This window comes from Trichoderma aggressivum (assembly GCF_033847375.1).
Source record: "Trichoderma aggressivum f. europaeum strain CBS 100526 chromosome Unknown scaffold_017, whole genome shotgun sequence".
In the NCBI taxonomy this organism is placed as follows: Eukaryota; Fungi; Ascomycota; class Sordariomycetes; order Hypocreales; family Hypocreaceae; genus Trichoderma; species Trichoderma aggressivum.
This window is the reverse complement of record NW_026946383.1, coordinates 149358-163073: the sequence shown is the minus strand read 5'-3', so window position 1 is coordinate 163073 and position 13716 is coordinate 149358. Positions and strand designations below refer to the sequence as shown.

The window sequence follows — 13716 nt, the reverse complement described above, 5'->3', positions numbered from 1 at the left end:
AAACTCTCTCCTCCACAGGGCTACTTGCAAAAAGGGCTCTAAAACCTGTAACATGGAAATTGAAACTCGCCAGTCCCCATCAAACCCCTGACTAGGCCCGGTTTTGATCCATTTGGCGGCCTCTTTTAGCCCGGCACCAGCCCAGCGGGACCCGAAGGTACGTACCGCAGTGTCGGCCATTGGCTGCTTGTCAGGCACGTGTAGGTGGGGGTTCTAGTCGAATAGCAAATGTTCCTTTTGACAATGGGACCGCCGGGAGATGAATCTTTGCTCGAAACCAAGACGCCACAGAGTGCCGGCAGTGACAGCTTGTTGCTGGGCCGAACGGCAGTTTTGGGCCTTGTGATTGATTAGTGGCCTGTGATGGCTGTTACATGCATGAAATCTGAATATGAGGGTGCTCTCACGCGACCTTGGAGGTGGGCATGGGTGGAAAGTTTGATCCGGCTGAGAGTTGCCGTTCTATGAAGCATAGGTAGTTCTACAGGGTTCAATTCCTCATACGAGATGGAGATAGATGGGAATAGGCGTGGCGCCATCGGTATCATTTTTCGATCCATCTGAATTGTTGAAACGCGGGGAACCAAGGATCCGTAGGTTGAAGCGTCACGAGTTTGAACTCATCAAGAGATTTACTCTCTATGACGACAGGTAGCTTATAATCCGAGGGCTTCCATTGGACCATCTGCTTTGTCAAGATAATTGTCGTAAGCGGGAAATCGATATTCTTTCATTTGTATAATCTAGCCGAAATCTCCTCAGCATCGGCTTCAGGAACACTTTGAAACCGGAGGAAACGGCAGCGTCTAATTTAACACGGGGTATCTGTCTCTCATAATGCGTTTCTTCTCATTTCCGGCGTCATATCCCTCATCTTATCACCGTGTGTCTAGGTCGGTTTGATCGTCTCCTCAGCTAATACTCAACTGCATCACCTCGCCGCTCAACGGCCGGGAATGGTGTCTTCCGCCCAATTCTGGCACCGTGGCTGGGTCAATGCGAAAGTTGGCTCGGCGATTCGTGAGGCTCTTCGTCGTAATGCCACTGAATACCTTAATGTAACAAAATCTCGCTGTCAAACGCAAACTGTAGTTGGACGGCCAACTTCGAATCCCCTCTCATTGAGAGAATGGTGACTCGGATGTCCAGAGTTGAATAGCATGCATTCCACTGGCATAACTGGCTCATTCTTCTTGCTTCTCCTCCTCAAAACTTCGCTCTCTTCTTCTCACTTCACGCTCCACTCTCTGGATCTTACCCTCGGTGTGCGCTAATACCTGAGAGTTCACCACTGCGCCGTTTTCATACCACGATCGTACAAGCGCCTCGCTCCTACTTCGAAGAGCGGAAATCTCGGCAGCTTGCGCAAGCTGCGTAGCTTCAATTGCCTTCATGCGCTGCGTGAGCGAGATCAAACCCGCACTGGCAGAGGACTCAGGAATAGGGATGTCCTTGACGGCGGTGAGGGCGGAGAGCGTGGCGGGGAACGACGAGGCGGCGGAGAGGACGATGGATTGGACAGCCTCTGAGTCGAGCTGGGAGGGAGGTTGGGAGGGAGGAGGAGCGTGGAAGAGATCTGGGGTTGACTTGTCTAATCGCGCCAAAGGGGTTAGAAAAGAGGGGAATGCTTCGGTGGACTGGGCTCAACTGACAGATCTTGAGAAGCTCTGCATAGACACGGATTTGAGAAATCATTCTGCTAAATCGCCGTTCTAAGGCGTCCATTTTCCCAAGGGCGGCGTCATGCTGCGTCTGGCTTGAAAAGGGCGAGGCGGTGGTGCCGTAGAGGAGATGCTCGATTCGCAGGAGGCGCGATTCGAGCAGAGAGATGGTCGCGAGGGTCGTTTTATCGAGGGGATCCTCCATTTCCACCGACATCTTGCGTAATGGCAGGGAGCGGCCTGTGAGCTGGAGGCGACAAAGAAGGGCGTTTGCTCTGTGGTTTGCGCGTTACGATGGAGTGAAGAATGGAAAGCTGGTTGCACTATGACGCTTTGGAATAGCTGTCGGAGTGAAGCTCCAGTTGCGTTGGTGGACTAGTGCGGTGTGCTGTGATTCGTTGGATTTTTGAGTGCGCCTGCCTGCAAGCTCTTGAATGTTAGCGCCAGCGGTCAAACATTCAATGACACGCACATCTACCGCAGCATAAGCTACCTTATCCATTAATTAACATGTAAATGTGACGTCTGTCGTATTAATTAGGGTTATTGTAAGACTACGGAAATCCTCAAGCCACAAAGCAGTCTCTACGCTATGAATGCTTTTAGGTAATATCCCTACCCATCTAGAGATATCGCCAAGCCCAGTTGTATCACGGCACGGACACGTGCCTCTTATAGATGCCCTGTTTCTGCCGAGAGACGGCCACATCAAATTGGCGGGCTAACGTGTGCAAAGTGCTTCATTGAAACAAATACTACGACGTAGAGAGTATGGATCGCCGTAAAGCAGTCTGTCTGCAAAACACTCATCAGGCACCGTTTCTATATATGTCCCATCGTTGCGTTGCGTGCCGGATGGGCGGTTTTGAACTAACCAACCACAAGGCTAGCACTGAGTACAGTTGCATCCGTGCCTGGAAGGGTCCTTTTTAGCGGGGAAGCATTGCCTGTAACACAAAGCACAGCATGGGCAAGGCCATCAATACGAGGCCATAGAGCAATAACAACGCAAATACAAAGACTGTCCGTGTACATATATTTGACTTTCACTATAATTATCTTGTCTGTTGGTTTCGGCGGCACACGCATCGGAAAGAATACGGAGTGGCGCAATCGCGATAAGATGTGGCCATGCGCCCCAAGCCTCGTGATTGGTTGCGGATGCCAGCCGTTTGGGTCCGGAGACGCCCCCCCGCTATGAAATGCAGTCACTGTCGGAGACGCCAGGCCAGCGCAGCGCTTCCTCTACAGTACAGCAGGGCGCTGGCTTACCTTAGTAGAAAACCCCCGGCCAGGGCCAATTTGGCAGCGGCCATCACAATCTTCAACCTCACCTCATCTGGCAGCCAACCGCCGCTCGTTCGCCATCATCCCTCCGACGCTCGCTATTACCGCTGACACGCATCGCCACCCTCCAGATCGCCGCTGTTGAAGTGTCGCACGACGGCTACCATCTGCGATACCCGGAGATTGGCACCGACAGCTGGTCACTCGACCAACTTCCGGCGGAGTACCAGCCAGAGGGTTGCGACGTTGGGACCGTTGGGCGGCGCGTCTGCCCGCTGAGCAAGCCGTATCGAGACCGGCTATGACTAACTACCAATCCATCTCAGATAGGGTCGCCTCTCCTGGGGGCTCCAGCAGCATGTCAAGGTGAGTCAAGGCGAGTCTGAGGACTTTGGCTGTTCGCATTGGAGTGACCGACTGATCGACTGACTTCTCTTTCCCGGTTCATAGATCGCGACGCCGAGCCGGTAAAGACGGCCATGGCGGGCAGGCCTCTATGTTTAGTAGCATCGTCAACCTGCTGAATACAAGTTCGCGACCCCTACCTCCGATATCTACACCGTAACGAAACGCTACTAACTTGGTTGCGCAGTTGTTGGAGCCGGCACGCTTGCCATGCCCTCGGTTTTATCGCACATGGGAATTATGCTGGGAACTCTTCTTATCATCTGGTCTGGATTCACCTCCGCGTTTGGCCTCTACCTGCAGTCCCGATGCGCGCGTTATCTCGACCGCGGAACGTCGTCCTTTTTCGCCCTGTCCCAGTTGACATACCCGAATGCGTCCGTCATATTCGACGCGGCCATCGCTATTAAATGCTTCGGCGTTGGAGTGTCATACATGATCATCATCGGCGATCTTATGCCTGGAGTTGCCTTGGGCTTCAACAGCAACGCGGACAGGATTCCCTACTTGGTAGACCGGCATTTTTGGATCACTGCTTTTATGCTCCTGGTTATTCCCCTGAGCTTTTTGAAGCGACTTGATTCACTCAAATATACCAGCATCGTTGCTTTGGTGTCTATTGGGTATCTCATCATTCTCGTCATCTACCACTTCTCCGTCGACCCGCATGCCGATCCAAGCAATATCCGAGTCATCCAATGGGCTGGAGCCGTCGAGACCCTCAGCGCGCTGCCAGTGGTTGTTTTCGCTTACACTTGCCACCAGAACGTACGTTCCCTCACTCTCTTTTCCGACTGCTGTTCAAGTCGCTAACTCTGCTTAGATGTTCTCCATTATCAACGAAATCAAGGACAATTCCCCACCCAGCATTGTGCGAGTTGTTGGGTCTAGCATTGGGTCCGCGGCATCTATCTATGTCTTGGTGGCCATTACCGGGTATATCACTTTTGGTAATGCCATTGTTGGAAACATTGTGTCTATGTGTAAGAATTCCCCGGGCTCATAAAATCACATAATGAGCGCTTCGTACTGACATGGTGTCCTTTAGACCCTACCGGGGTCGCCTCTACAATTGGCAAGGCAGCAATCGTTGTGCTCGTCCTATTCTCCATTCCTCTACAGGTCCATCCTTGTCGTGCCTCTCTTGATGCCGTCTTCAACTGGCGACCCAACAGGGGTAACTCAAGCGGCGGCCGTGCTGGTTCCCCCTTACTGAACTCGGCACCGGCTCAACGTGGAGACCACGGCAGCACTGCGCCAATGTCCGATCTCAGATTTGCCCTCATTACTACGATTATTCTAACTCTAGCTTACATCACCGCACTCTCAGTTAGCAGCCTTGACCGTGTCCTTGCCTTCGTTGGGAGCACGGGATCTACATCCATTAGCTTTATTCTACCTGGCCTATTCTATTATAAAATCAGCGATCCCGAAAGCGTCCACCATCAGCGCCTGGCCAAAGAGGACGACGACATGGACGGTTCTGACGATTCTGATGTTGAGGACTCTGGGGCACTTGCCCAGAGCACCCACAGCATTCGCAGTGCAGCCAGCGTCGCCAGCGGCCGGAGCGGAAATGCCTTGCGCTGGCGTAGAAAATGGCGATGGGATTTGGAGCATGTCGATAACGGTCTTTTACGAAAGATGGCTCTGGCCCTAGCGATATATGGAATGGTCGTGATGGTGGTCTGCTTGGTTATGAACATTTTCTTCATTACGGCCGCCCACTAAACATCCTCTGACGGATGGTTGTCGTTTTGCCGAGACATCAACAGAAAGAGTGCCGCTCAATCGTTCTTCTTGAAGGGGCGTTTTTTTGATCTTACAAATCATACCACAGAACTCGTTGACATGCCTGGAGTTTAGATAAAGGTGATTTATGGCGTTGATTTCTTTCTTTCTTTCTTTCTTTCTTTCTTTCTTTCTTTCTTTCTTTCTTTCTTTCTTTCTTTCTTTCTTTTTTCTTTTGGAAACGTGGGTATACCGATGACGAGAGATGTCGGTTGGGGAATGGCCCTGCAGCGAGTTGTATAGTCACCCTTTTGTGAGGCACGGAGTTCATGATACTAAAGCGCTGTACGTCTCCGCGGGATGTGGAAATGCCGTGGCATGGATCACTCAAGAGAGGGAAAGGGAGAGCGATGGATATCGTTAGAATGATATGATTACTACTAGTCGTGGTATATAAACAAAATTACAACAGTCAGCATGCGCGAGGGCTTTGGAGGTTCTAGTCGGCCATGAGTGCGTCTGAATTGGGGACCAACTCGTGGCCAGACGTCTTTTTGCAGCGCCGTTCAAGGCCGGTCCGCGCCTGATGGAAAGGCATTGAGGTGTTGTGTGAGATCCTGTGACTCACGCCATCTTATTGACGTCAACGAGTGGATGTGGTTAACGTTATTTGTGTTGTTGTGTTGTTGTGTTGTTGTCGGCTCTGCCGTTGATGATGTAGTACTTGTTTATTTTATTCTCCATATGAGATGATGTAGTACTTGTTATTTCATTCTCCATATGAGATCCAAAGAATTAGGGTAAAGGGTTTTAAGCAGTCACACTAACCACCTATTGTAGGCATGAAAATTACATTCAGGCAAATTCCTTCATATGCTGCCAGAAACAGGTCTAGATACGCGCACATGCCACTGTTCCATTTTCAAGTCAGATGAGAGTTAAACCAGCTTCACATAATTGAAACAAGCTTGTTGTGGTATTCGCCCCTCTATATCAAACCCATACCAACGCCGTTGAAATGCCCAAAACACATATCATACAATCATCTGCGCTCCGATTTTCACATTTTCCTCTGACCCCCCATAAACCCTTTATCGAATCTTCACATCGCCCGCGTTGACGCTGCCCTTGGACTCGTCTGCCTTTGGAGCAAAGTCCCTCTTTGGCAGGATGCCGACCATGGACAGTAGTCGCCATGCCGTGTCAGTGGGCTGAGCGCCGACACCAATCCAGTACCGTGCGCGCTGAGAGTCAAGCTTGATGTCCTTGTGCAGCTTGCCAGAGTTGTCATAGGGGTCGGGCTTTGGGATAGGGTCGTATGTGCCAATAATTTCGAGGGGACGAGAGTTGCGCGCAGTGCTAAAGGGTTCAAAGAAGAAGTGTCAGTCAATTGCGGACATGGACTGATGGCACGCAAGGTGGGGGGGTTTTCCCAATTGAATTGGCTGCGTACGCACCGAGCATGAGCTACGACGATGTTGTAGAAGGGAGAGTTTCGGCGCCCGAATCGGGCGAGACGGATTTTAACGACCATGGCGAAGGGCGAGGCTGGAGGTTCGGCTTGGACAGAGGAGAGCGAAGTCTGAGAAAATGCGATTGGCCTCGAAAGATTGGTCGGCAGTGGTGTTTTGGACAAGACTAGAATATTTTGGACCGGAGCTGCAGTTTTGCCGTCCTGGCCAATCAGAGCCGGTAGATCGGGACCCGGGACCGCTGACATCACGCCGGTGTTATAAACGGCTGTCGCTAATCTCCAACGACATCATGACATCCTGGACGCAGGTTTTTGTCCTTGTTCGCATCCTGAAATGATTGATCTCTGGCGCAAAATCTACACTTTGGACAGCATCTCGGCATTCTCTTCTGCACAACTCACAATGGCTATCAAGGTGCTCTCACACTCCGTTCTTGTGGCTGAATCTTACAGCGCTAACCTGGTTGTGCAGACTCTCGGCGCAAAGGCTGCAGCGGCTCTGGACCAGGAGCTTATGAGCACTGGCGCCTTTTCTATTGACCAACTCATGGAGCTTGCCGGGCTGGCAGTGTCACAAGCAGGTCAGCACACTCACCCTCACCTGGTGGGGGGCCACGGAATTGACTGCCCGATACTAAGAGGCTGCCGTCGCTAGTCTATCGTGTCCAGCCCTTGGAGAATGGCCCAAGAGTCCTTGTGGCCTGTGGGCCTGGAAACAATGGTAATTCCCATGCCTATATCCCTGTTCTTCCAGACTGCAAGTATCTGACCGCAATCCCTAGGCGGAGATGGCCTTGTTGCCGCACGACATCTATTCTACTATGGTTACAGGCCAACAATCTTTTACCCCAAGAAAAGCAAGAATGAACTTTATCAGGTGAGTCGACCTTCTCCAGTTTTTTCTCGGCATCGGCCACAACTGTAAACCGGGGAATATGCCAGGACAAGTGGTTTTCGAAATTTATTTTGCTCATCAACTTGTGCCTCTGGGCATCTTCTTTGGGTTCACAAGAAAGAGACATTGCTGGAAAATGCCTTCTTTTTGATATTCGAAATGTGTCGTCAACCAAAAATTGTCGATGGCTCATTTGTCCTCCACCCCGATTCATCTCTCTCTGTCCCCCCTCTGTCTGAAAATTTCAACTCCTAGAGTTCCCTCTCTGAAAGTCTGGAGGATTTCTTTTTTTCTTTCTAACCAAGGCTCGTAGCGACTGGCCAAACAACTCGAAGATCTCGAAGTTCCGTTCGTTGATGATTTCCCAACCGCCATGAAATCGACAGACCATATAGTGGATGCGATATTTGGTTTGTGCCTCGTACCTCGCTCATCCAAACAAGTTTCTCGATGGCTGACGCTTGCTCTAGGCTTCAGCTTTTCAGGCGAAGTTCGGGAGCCATTTCCGGATGTAATCAAATCTCTCCAGGAGACCAAAATTCCCGTCACTTCAGTGGATGCACCGTCGTCGTGGGACATCGAAAACGGCCCTCCTAAGACAGGGTTAGGTAGCTCTTTTATGCCCACGGCTCTTGTCAGCCTCACGGCCCCTAAACCATTGGTCAATCATTTTACTGGCCGGCATTTTGTTGGCGGGCGGTACGTACCTCCAGCTTCATGCGTGAACCATACTGACCAGAAGTGTGACAGATTTGTGTCTCCATCTATTGCCAAAAAATATAAGTTCGACGTCCCCCCCTACCAAGGTATTGACCAGGTTGTCGAGATAGGACCGTCCGAGCAGAAGCTCTGATTTTATCCAGGGGTTAGTCAAATTCCAAAGCGTTCCGCGTGTGTCGTCCTTGTCGTGGCTTTCTGTATCCTATGTTGTTCCGGCTGCGCCTGGCAGTCTCTCCCTGTTTGTAATTGTGGTATGGTAGTCGTTACATTACTTGACAGCCGCCTCTTAGGCTGTTTGGACAGACGGGACTCGGGCATCCGCCTTCACGCATTTCATCGTATATGATCGTCACCCCCTGAGGGCAGTCGCTTGAAGGCGGCCGGGAATCCGGACAAAGAGCAACAAAGATGAGGTATTCTTTCCCGCAAACTGGGCATTCAGCCATATGCGCCGTGCACATTTATTTGGAGTAGAATTGCCCGTCAAGCACTCTTGACGACGGAGATCCAAAGGTGGTCAGGGGTAGAGTGACGTCCTTGTGATGGCAACATGAGAGAGGCGATTCTGGATCTTCTGCTTCTGAAAGTGCCCGACGAAAGAAAGTGGCAAGATGTATTACCGCGAATACAGCTCGAAGTTGAGCCCGCTATCGAGCAAGCAACCTCCCCAAGAAGGTGGCTGGACCTGAAGTATTAAGGAGGATCAACAACACAAGATGTGGCTTCAGGCAGGAAGGAGGCTCCTATCCGAATGGAGACAGCTACCAACCGTTGCCACTGCCCGGTTCCTAGCCACAGCGGACTGGGGGGGAGTGGACAGGCGGGTTTGCAGCGGCCTACTCTCGGTGGCTGCTTCCAGGGATTCGCTGCCAGATGGCACACAATTGGCCTGCGAGAGACAGGCAATTGTAACAGCGAAGGAGAGCCATTTTGACAGATAAAATCGCGTGCACCACCGCATTTCTTTGTACTGGCTTGAGCAATGTGTGATCCGATTCGAATTGGGCACAGCAACAGAAAGCTCCGGAGCAAATGCTCCAGCTGAACGTGATAGGCTGAGGCAGCAGGCCGCGCTTACAAAACCGAGGCGAGCCCCAAGGACGGTCCGCTTTTTCTAGAATTACCTTCAGGAACTTTTCGTCCATCTCACCTGTGTTTACTGAAGCATGCGGGAAAGGCCCAGCTCGGGGGCCCGCTGCCTGGCTTGCCTGAAATCTGCTGCCCACCCGGACGGGTTGAACTGGGCGTAGGAGGTCCCGTGGCTGAAATTCGCCTTGGACCCTGCAGTCTCAGGGCCTGCCTTGTAGATCAAGGTTTCGGCTTTGCCTCCTATTGATACTATTGGCTTTTTTTGCTGTCACCCATGGCGTTTACCCGCAGCTAGCATCGGGACAGGACTTGAAGGGGTGTGAATGAGGCGCCCAGATGGCCCAGGCGCCCTCCTGGTTGTGATTGGGTCTCGGGGGGCTCTCCGAGGCACCTACACGCTTTGCAAGACCCGTTGGGGATCGGAGATGTAGCTACCAAGCTACCCTGTGTGTCCTTGACATCGGGAGACCGACCCAGACAAGCTCCACACGGCATATGGAATTCCAGGCGCCACAGGGTGGCGTTGTAGAGTTATATCACGGTAACTTGTACATTGCCGCGGGCCGCTTGGGGTCCATTTTGAAAAGTTGCCAGCTTTTGAACCGCTCTTGGCCTGGCAGCTAAGGCAAAAGAGGCACCGAGGCTTTCAGTTCTCGACTGTTTCACCTGCCAGCACTTTTGATGATCGGTGAAGTCGTTTGTCTCATAGGAGGTGACGGCATACTATCGCCATTATTACCACGGTTGGTGGCTGACGAATCATTTTTCACCAAGTATCTGCTCCTGAGGCTTTGCCTGACACAATTGTCCATTTCGAGGACGATCTTTCTCAAAAAAGGGACTACGACAAGTGTAATTGGTCGATATACAAGACGATCATCTACAATGGTGTTTGGCAGGATGAGATACTAAGATGGTAGGCACAAAGCTAGGCTGTTGACAGGTTCACATGCTTCAGCCACAGCAGCGGGGAAATACATACATTACGGGCTCGTGTGTAAGTACTGTGACAGCGGCTCGGACGGATGATAAGCGGATGAAGAATCCTATCAGACAAACTGATCTCACTTCTGCAGTTCTTATCCCGACAAGTACATCGGAAATCATGTGCCAATGTTACTTGGCTTACGAGTATGCCATCCATGAGGCGAGATGACGCGAGCAAGACGCCGAAAACAGCATTCTAGATTCAGGGAGGCAAATTTCCCCTGGTTCTATCAATGTGTAGACGGAGCGTTGGGCACAAGCCGGCCACGTGTGGCGGCGAGGCGGAAAGCACATCCTCCACTATTGTGTTCAGGGACTTGAGCAACAGCGGAGTCTCGACGTGCCTATTGCCATTTCCGCGCAATGGGGTAAGCGACGCTATTGTTCCGGTTCTTCGGTACGGCATACGGCTTATATGCTGGCTCAATTTATTACGGCTCGTTACGAGTGATCTTAGCCACCTAGAACTCGCGAATGCCGCCATGACCCTGGCAAGCCTGGCAGTGGTCTCAACAAAGGGCGTTGCGTTGAATGGAGCCTCTCTAAACCAATCAAACAAGCAGGTCAGGGATAGCCCAAGCTCTCGGCCCTTGCGCTGTGGTCTCGAGCTGCTCAGATTGGCAAAACGGCGCGGCCAATTGATTGCGGAACAGATCTACGGGCGATTTTGATCCAATCTTCCACATCCATCATCTCGCGCCTCACAATCTCAACGGTCTTTGAGATTCGCCATCCAATATTCCTCGCCTAGAGCTACGGCACTTGTTCCCGCCCAGCCAATGAGGTGCCATTACGAGCCACTCGATATCCCCGGGGGCAGCCTCGCGTGGTGATCGACGGGTGGCGGCTGTGGCTGAGGTGTTCAACTTGCCACCGTCCGTGGGGGCCATGGCCATACAAGAGACATCTACTGTACGAGTTTTCACACTGTCGCCACAGTTGTCGTCGTGTTCGCCTTGATTCTGCCACGCCACCGCTGAGCGGCTTGCGTTGGACTGACGAAAACACACCGAAACAAGGATCGACAACTCCGCCTGGGTACAGTTCCAAATAAGCTTCGCCTTATTGCTAGCAGGTTGCGGAAGACAAAATTTTCTGCGCGTTCTGCCAATTTCAGAGAGCGGAGACTTTCTTATGGCTGCTGGCGGTGAATAGCTCAACATCGAAGCTCGAGGCGCCGGAGGTAATGCTCCTGCTGCGAGCTTGGCCGCAAATGGGAAAACTTTTATGCCGGGCTGTTTTTCCCGGGTTGCAACTGGGGCTGGGCGATTACCTAAGATGAGGCAGGACAGCGGCGGCTTCAAGTTTGAATTTACAAAACACATGGATTGTGCTCGGAGTACGCCGTGGTATGGAGGATGGTCGGTGGCCGAGGCTATCCAGTCTCAGCTACTTATATATGGCTTTACCAGCAGATGTCACAAGCTCAATCGACTTTTGGAGAGTGTGTTTCAGCCTATACTTGAAACTTATACTTGATGTATACGTCTGGCCAAGGGCGTTTGCTATTTCGTATATTATCACCATAACAGGGGCATATATGGACCAATGGATGGTAAATAGAAGGTTATTTGTACGGGATAAATAACAAACACCCTCCATACGAAATAACGCTATTCATTGGCCCAGCACTTTCATTCCCTCCCGGCCATGGGACGCCGGCCCGGCCATCGCCACCGGTGTTTTTGCCGAAAGGACAACACAATTGGATATCCTGTATACTTTGCTATCTCTCCCTTACCGAGGAGGAATTAATTCATTTGAAATTAACAAGGCTAGACCGGCTAGTCGATGTGGGGATCGTTGAGGCGAGAAGACACGCGGACTCGGGCACAAGCGTACCCGAGGACAGCCAAGTGAGACGTACAACCATTCGATTGCAGATGTTTTATTATAAAGTCTGACCTACCTTTTGGTTTGTTGAATTTTACCTACATCTAGGTCGTTCATGCCCCACTGATCATTCAAGACGCCGCTTCCTTTAGCTGTTGATAGGCAGAACTGGTGTTTTTCACATGCCACATACCGGACCTCATCTCCGGCCTGGAGCCTGTTGACATCATGGGAGCATTGGTGTAAGTAACACCACGCAGGGAGCATGCCACTATACTTGCTGCTGGCTAACCAATGAGGTTGCGTATGCCGCATGGCGAATGAGTCGCAGTTCAGGGGGCTGGCTAGTGCTGTACAGTAAAGAGGCCATCTGGAATGGCGATTCGCGCATGGATACATGGCCATTGATGCCTAAACTTGAGCAGATGACTCTTTCGTGCTTCTCCCTTGCCTTAAAGATTTGAAAATTTTGCTCAGGAGGTGGAGATGGGCGAGGGTAATGTAGGAGTGAGCTTTGGTCCGAGAATTCCACATCTTGGGCCAACATGATATATTCTACTGTAAAGACGTTTCTTAGGCCATTCTTCATCAACAGTGCTATATGAGTTAGTAGGAAACGGAAGACTGCTCATAACTCAGAAATATTCATCCATATTTCGAGGGCGAGGCTGGTAATCTTCGCAGAAAGTAAAAAGACTTCAGTATAGTTGTGGCGGTGAATCTCAGCAACTCGGGATGCAGATTATCAACCGCTATGCGCCGCTGTGGGCAGTCTAGGAGGAGAATCCCTGACTTGTCGATTATAAATCGGGAATGAAGCTGACGCTAGAGATGTATGTTGCCCAAACAGCGTGCCCATATGGAGCTGTGAATGGCTTGGGCTTCGGAACTTCATCCTCGTTGTACATCTATGTGGATCGTCTGTGTCATGGGAACTTTGCGTTTCTTACAGCGGGATTATGGAAGAGTAGGCGTATGACTATAATACTACTTCATGATCGGGAACGGACAATATGTCCAAGTTTGCCGATGCCGTGGGAGTCCTTTATTCCAGCAGCGGGCGTTTTCTTTCACTCCGACACGAGGGGCCTGGCCTATCAGTGGAGAGAATTGGACGGCAGGTACTCTCGGGTTTACGGGATTGCTTAGAGGGTGGTAATTTGTGAGTGATTATTGTGAAATAGTGTGATGCTTGGGTGTCGAAAGATGCCAACGTGTCTTGTTTCCCCGCGCTACGCGGAGGTGAAAATTGAGACGGTGGTTGAGGTTATACTCCCATGCCTTCCTTGTAGCTTTCCCTCTTTGCTTTTGTTTCTTTCTTGTTTATATTAAAGAATTACCGGGATTCTGTTTGATCCTTTGTGACAAGAGTTTATTAATGGCACTTGCGAAATACTCTTTGCTCTGAAGCTAAGGGTCAAAACCTACATGTAGTCAATGACAGCGAGCTTTGGACCGTGGTTGGGCACATAGATAGTGCGGCACACAGGATCACCGAAAAATTATTCATTACAAAAAAACTTTGGGGATATGTTATTACATGAGACGCACTTTTGTAAGATACACATGTTCCAACCCATCACGAAGCCAATCCCTTATTCCGGTACCTAGTAGCTGTCTGTCTCAGGACCTCT

At 50.9% G+C, this 13716-nt stretch overlaps 4 protein-coding genes across 4 annotated transcripts; 2 read left to right on the top strand and 2 right to left on the bottom strand.

Moving 5' to 3' along the window:
• Window positions 1–1184: 1184 nt before the first annotated feature.
• On the bottom strand, window positions 1185–1878 carry Triagg1_5052 (uncharacterized protein; the record flags this gene model as incomplete). The annotated part of the gene is made up of 2 exons (XM_062899524.1): window positions 1185–1591; window positions 1653–1878. The coding sequence occupies 2 exons, from the start codon at window positions 1876–1878 to the stop codon at window positions 1185–1187; spliced, it is 633 nt and encodes a 210-aa protein (XP_062755877.1).
• A 985-nt stretch (window positions 1879–2863) lies between these two features.
• On the top strand, window positions 2864–5084 carry Triagg1_5051 (uncharacterized protein; the record flags this gene model as incomplete). The annotated part of the gene is made up of 6 exons (XM_062899523.1): window positions 2864–2911; window positions 2957–3214; window positions 3275–3314; window positions 3541–4121; window positions 4177–4336; window positions 4402–5084. The coding sequence occupies 6 exons, from the start codon at window positions 2864–2866 to the stop codon at window positions 5082–5084; spliced, it is 1770 nt and encodes a 589-aa protein (XP_062755876.1).
• A 1091-nt stretch (window positions 5085–6175) lies between these two features.
• Window positions 6176–6804, bottom strand: Triagg1_5050 (uncharacterized protein; the record flags this gene model as incomplete). Its single annotated transcript, XM_062899522.1, has 2 exons — window positions 6176–6443; window positions 6542–6804. 2 exons carry the CDS (start codon window positions 6802–6804, stop codon window positions 6176–6178), a joined length of 531 nt encoding a protein of 176 aa, XP_062755875.1.
• An 88-nt stretch (window positions 6805–6892) lies between these two features.
• On the top strand, window positions 6893–8306 carry Triagg1_5049 (uncharacterized protein; the record flags this gene model as incomplete). The annotated part of the gene is made up of 5 exons (XM_062899521.1): window positions 6893–7139; window positions 7341–7435; window positions 7767–7863; window positions 7924–8152; window positions 8204–8306. The coding sequence occupies 5 exons, from the start codon at window positions 6893–6895 to the stop codon at window positions 8304–8306; spliced, it is 771 nt and encodes a 256-aa protein (XP_062755874.1).
• Between the last annotated feature and the right edge of the window lie 5410 nt (window positions 8307–13716).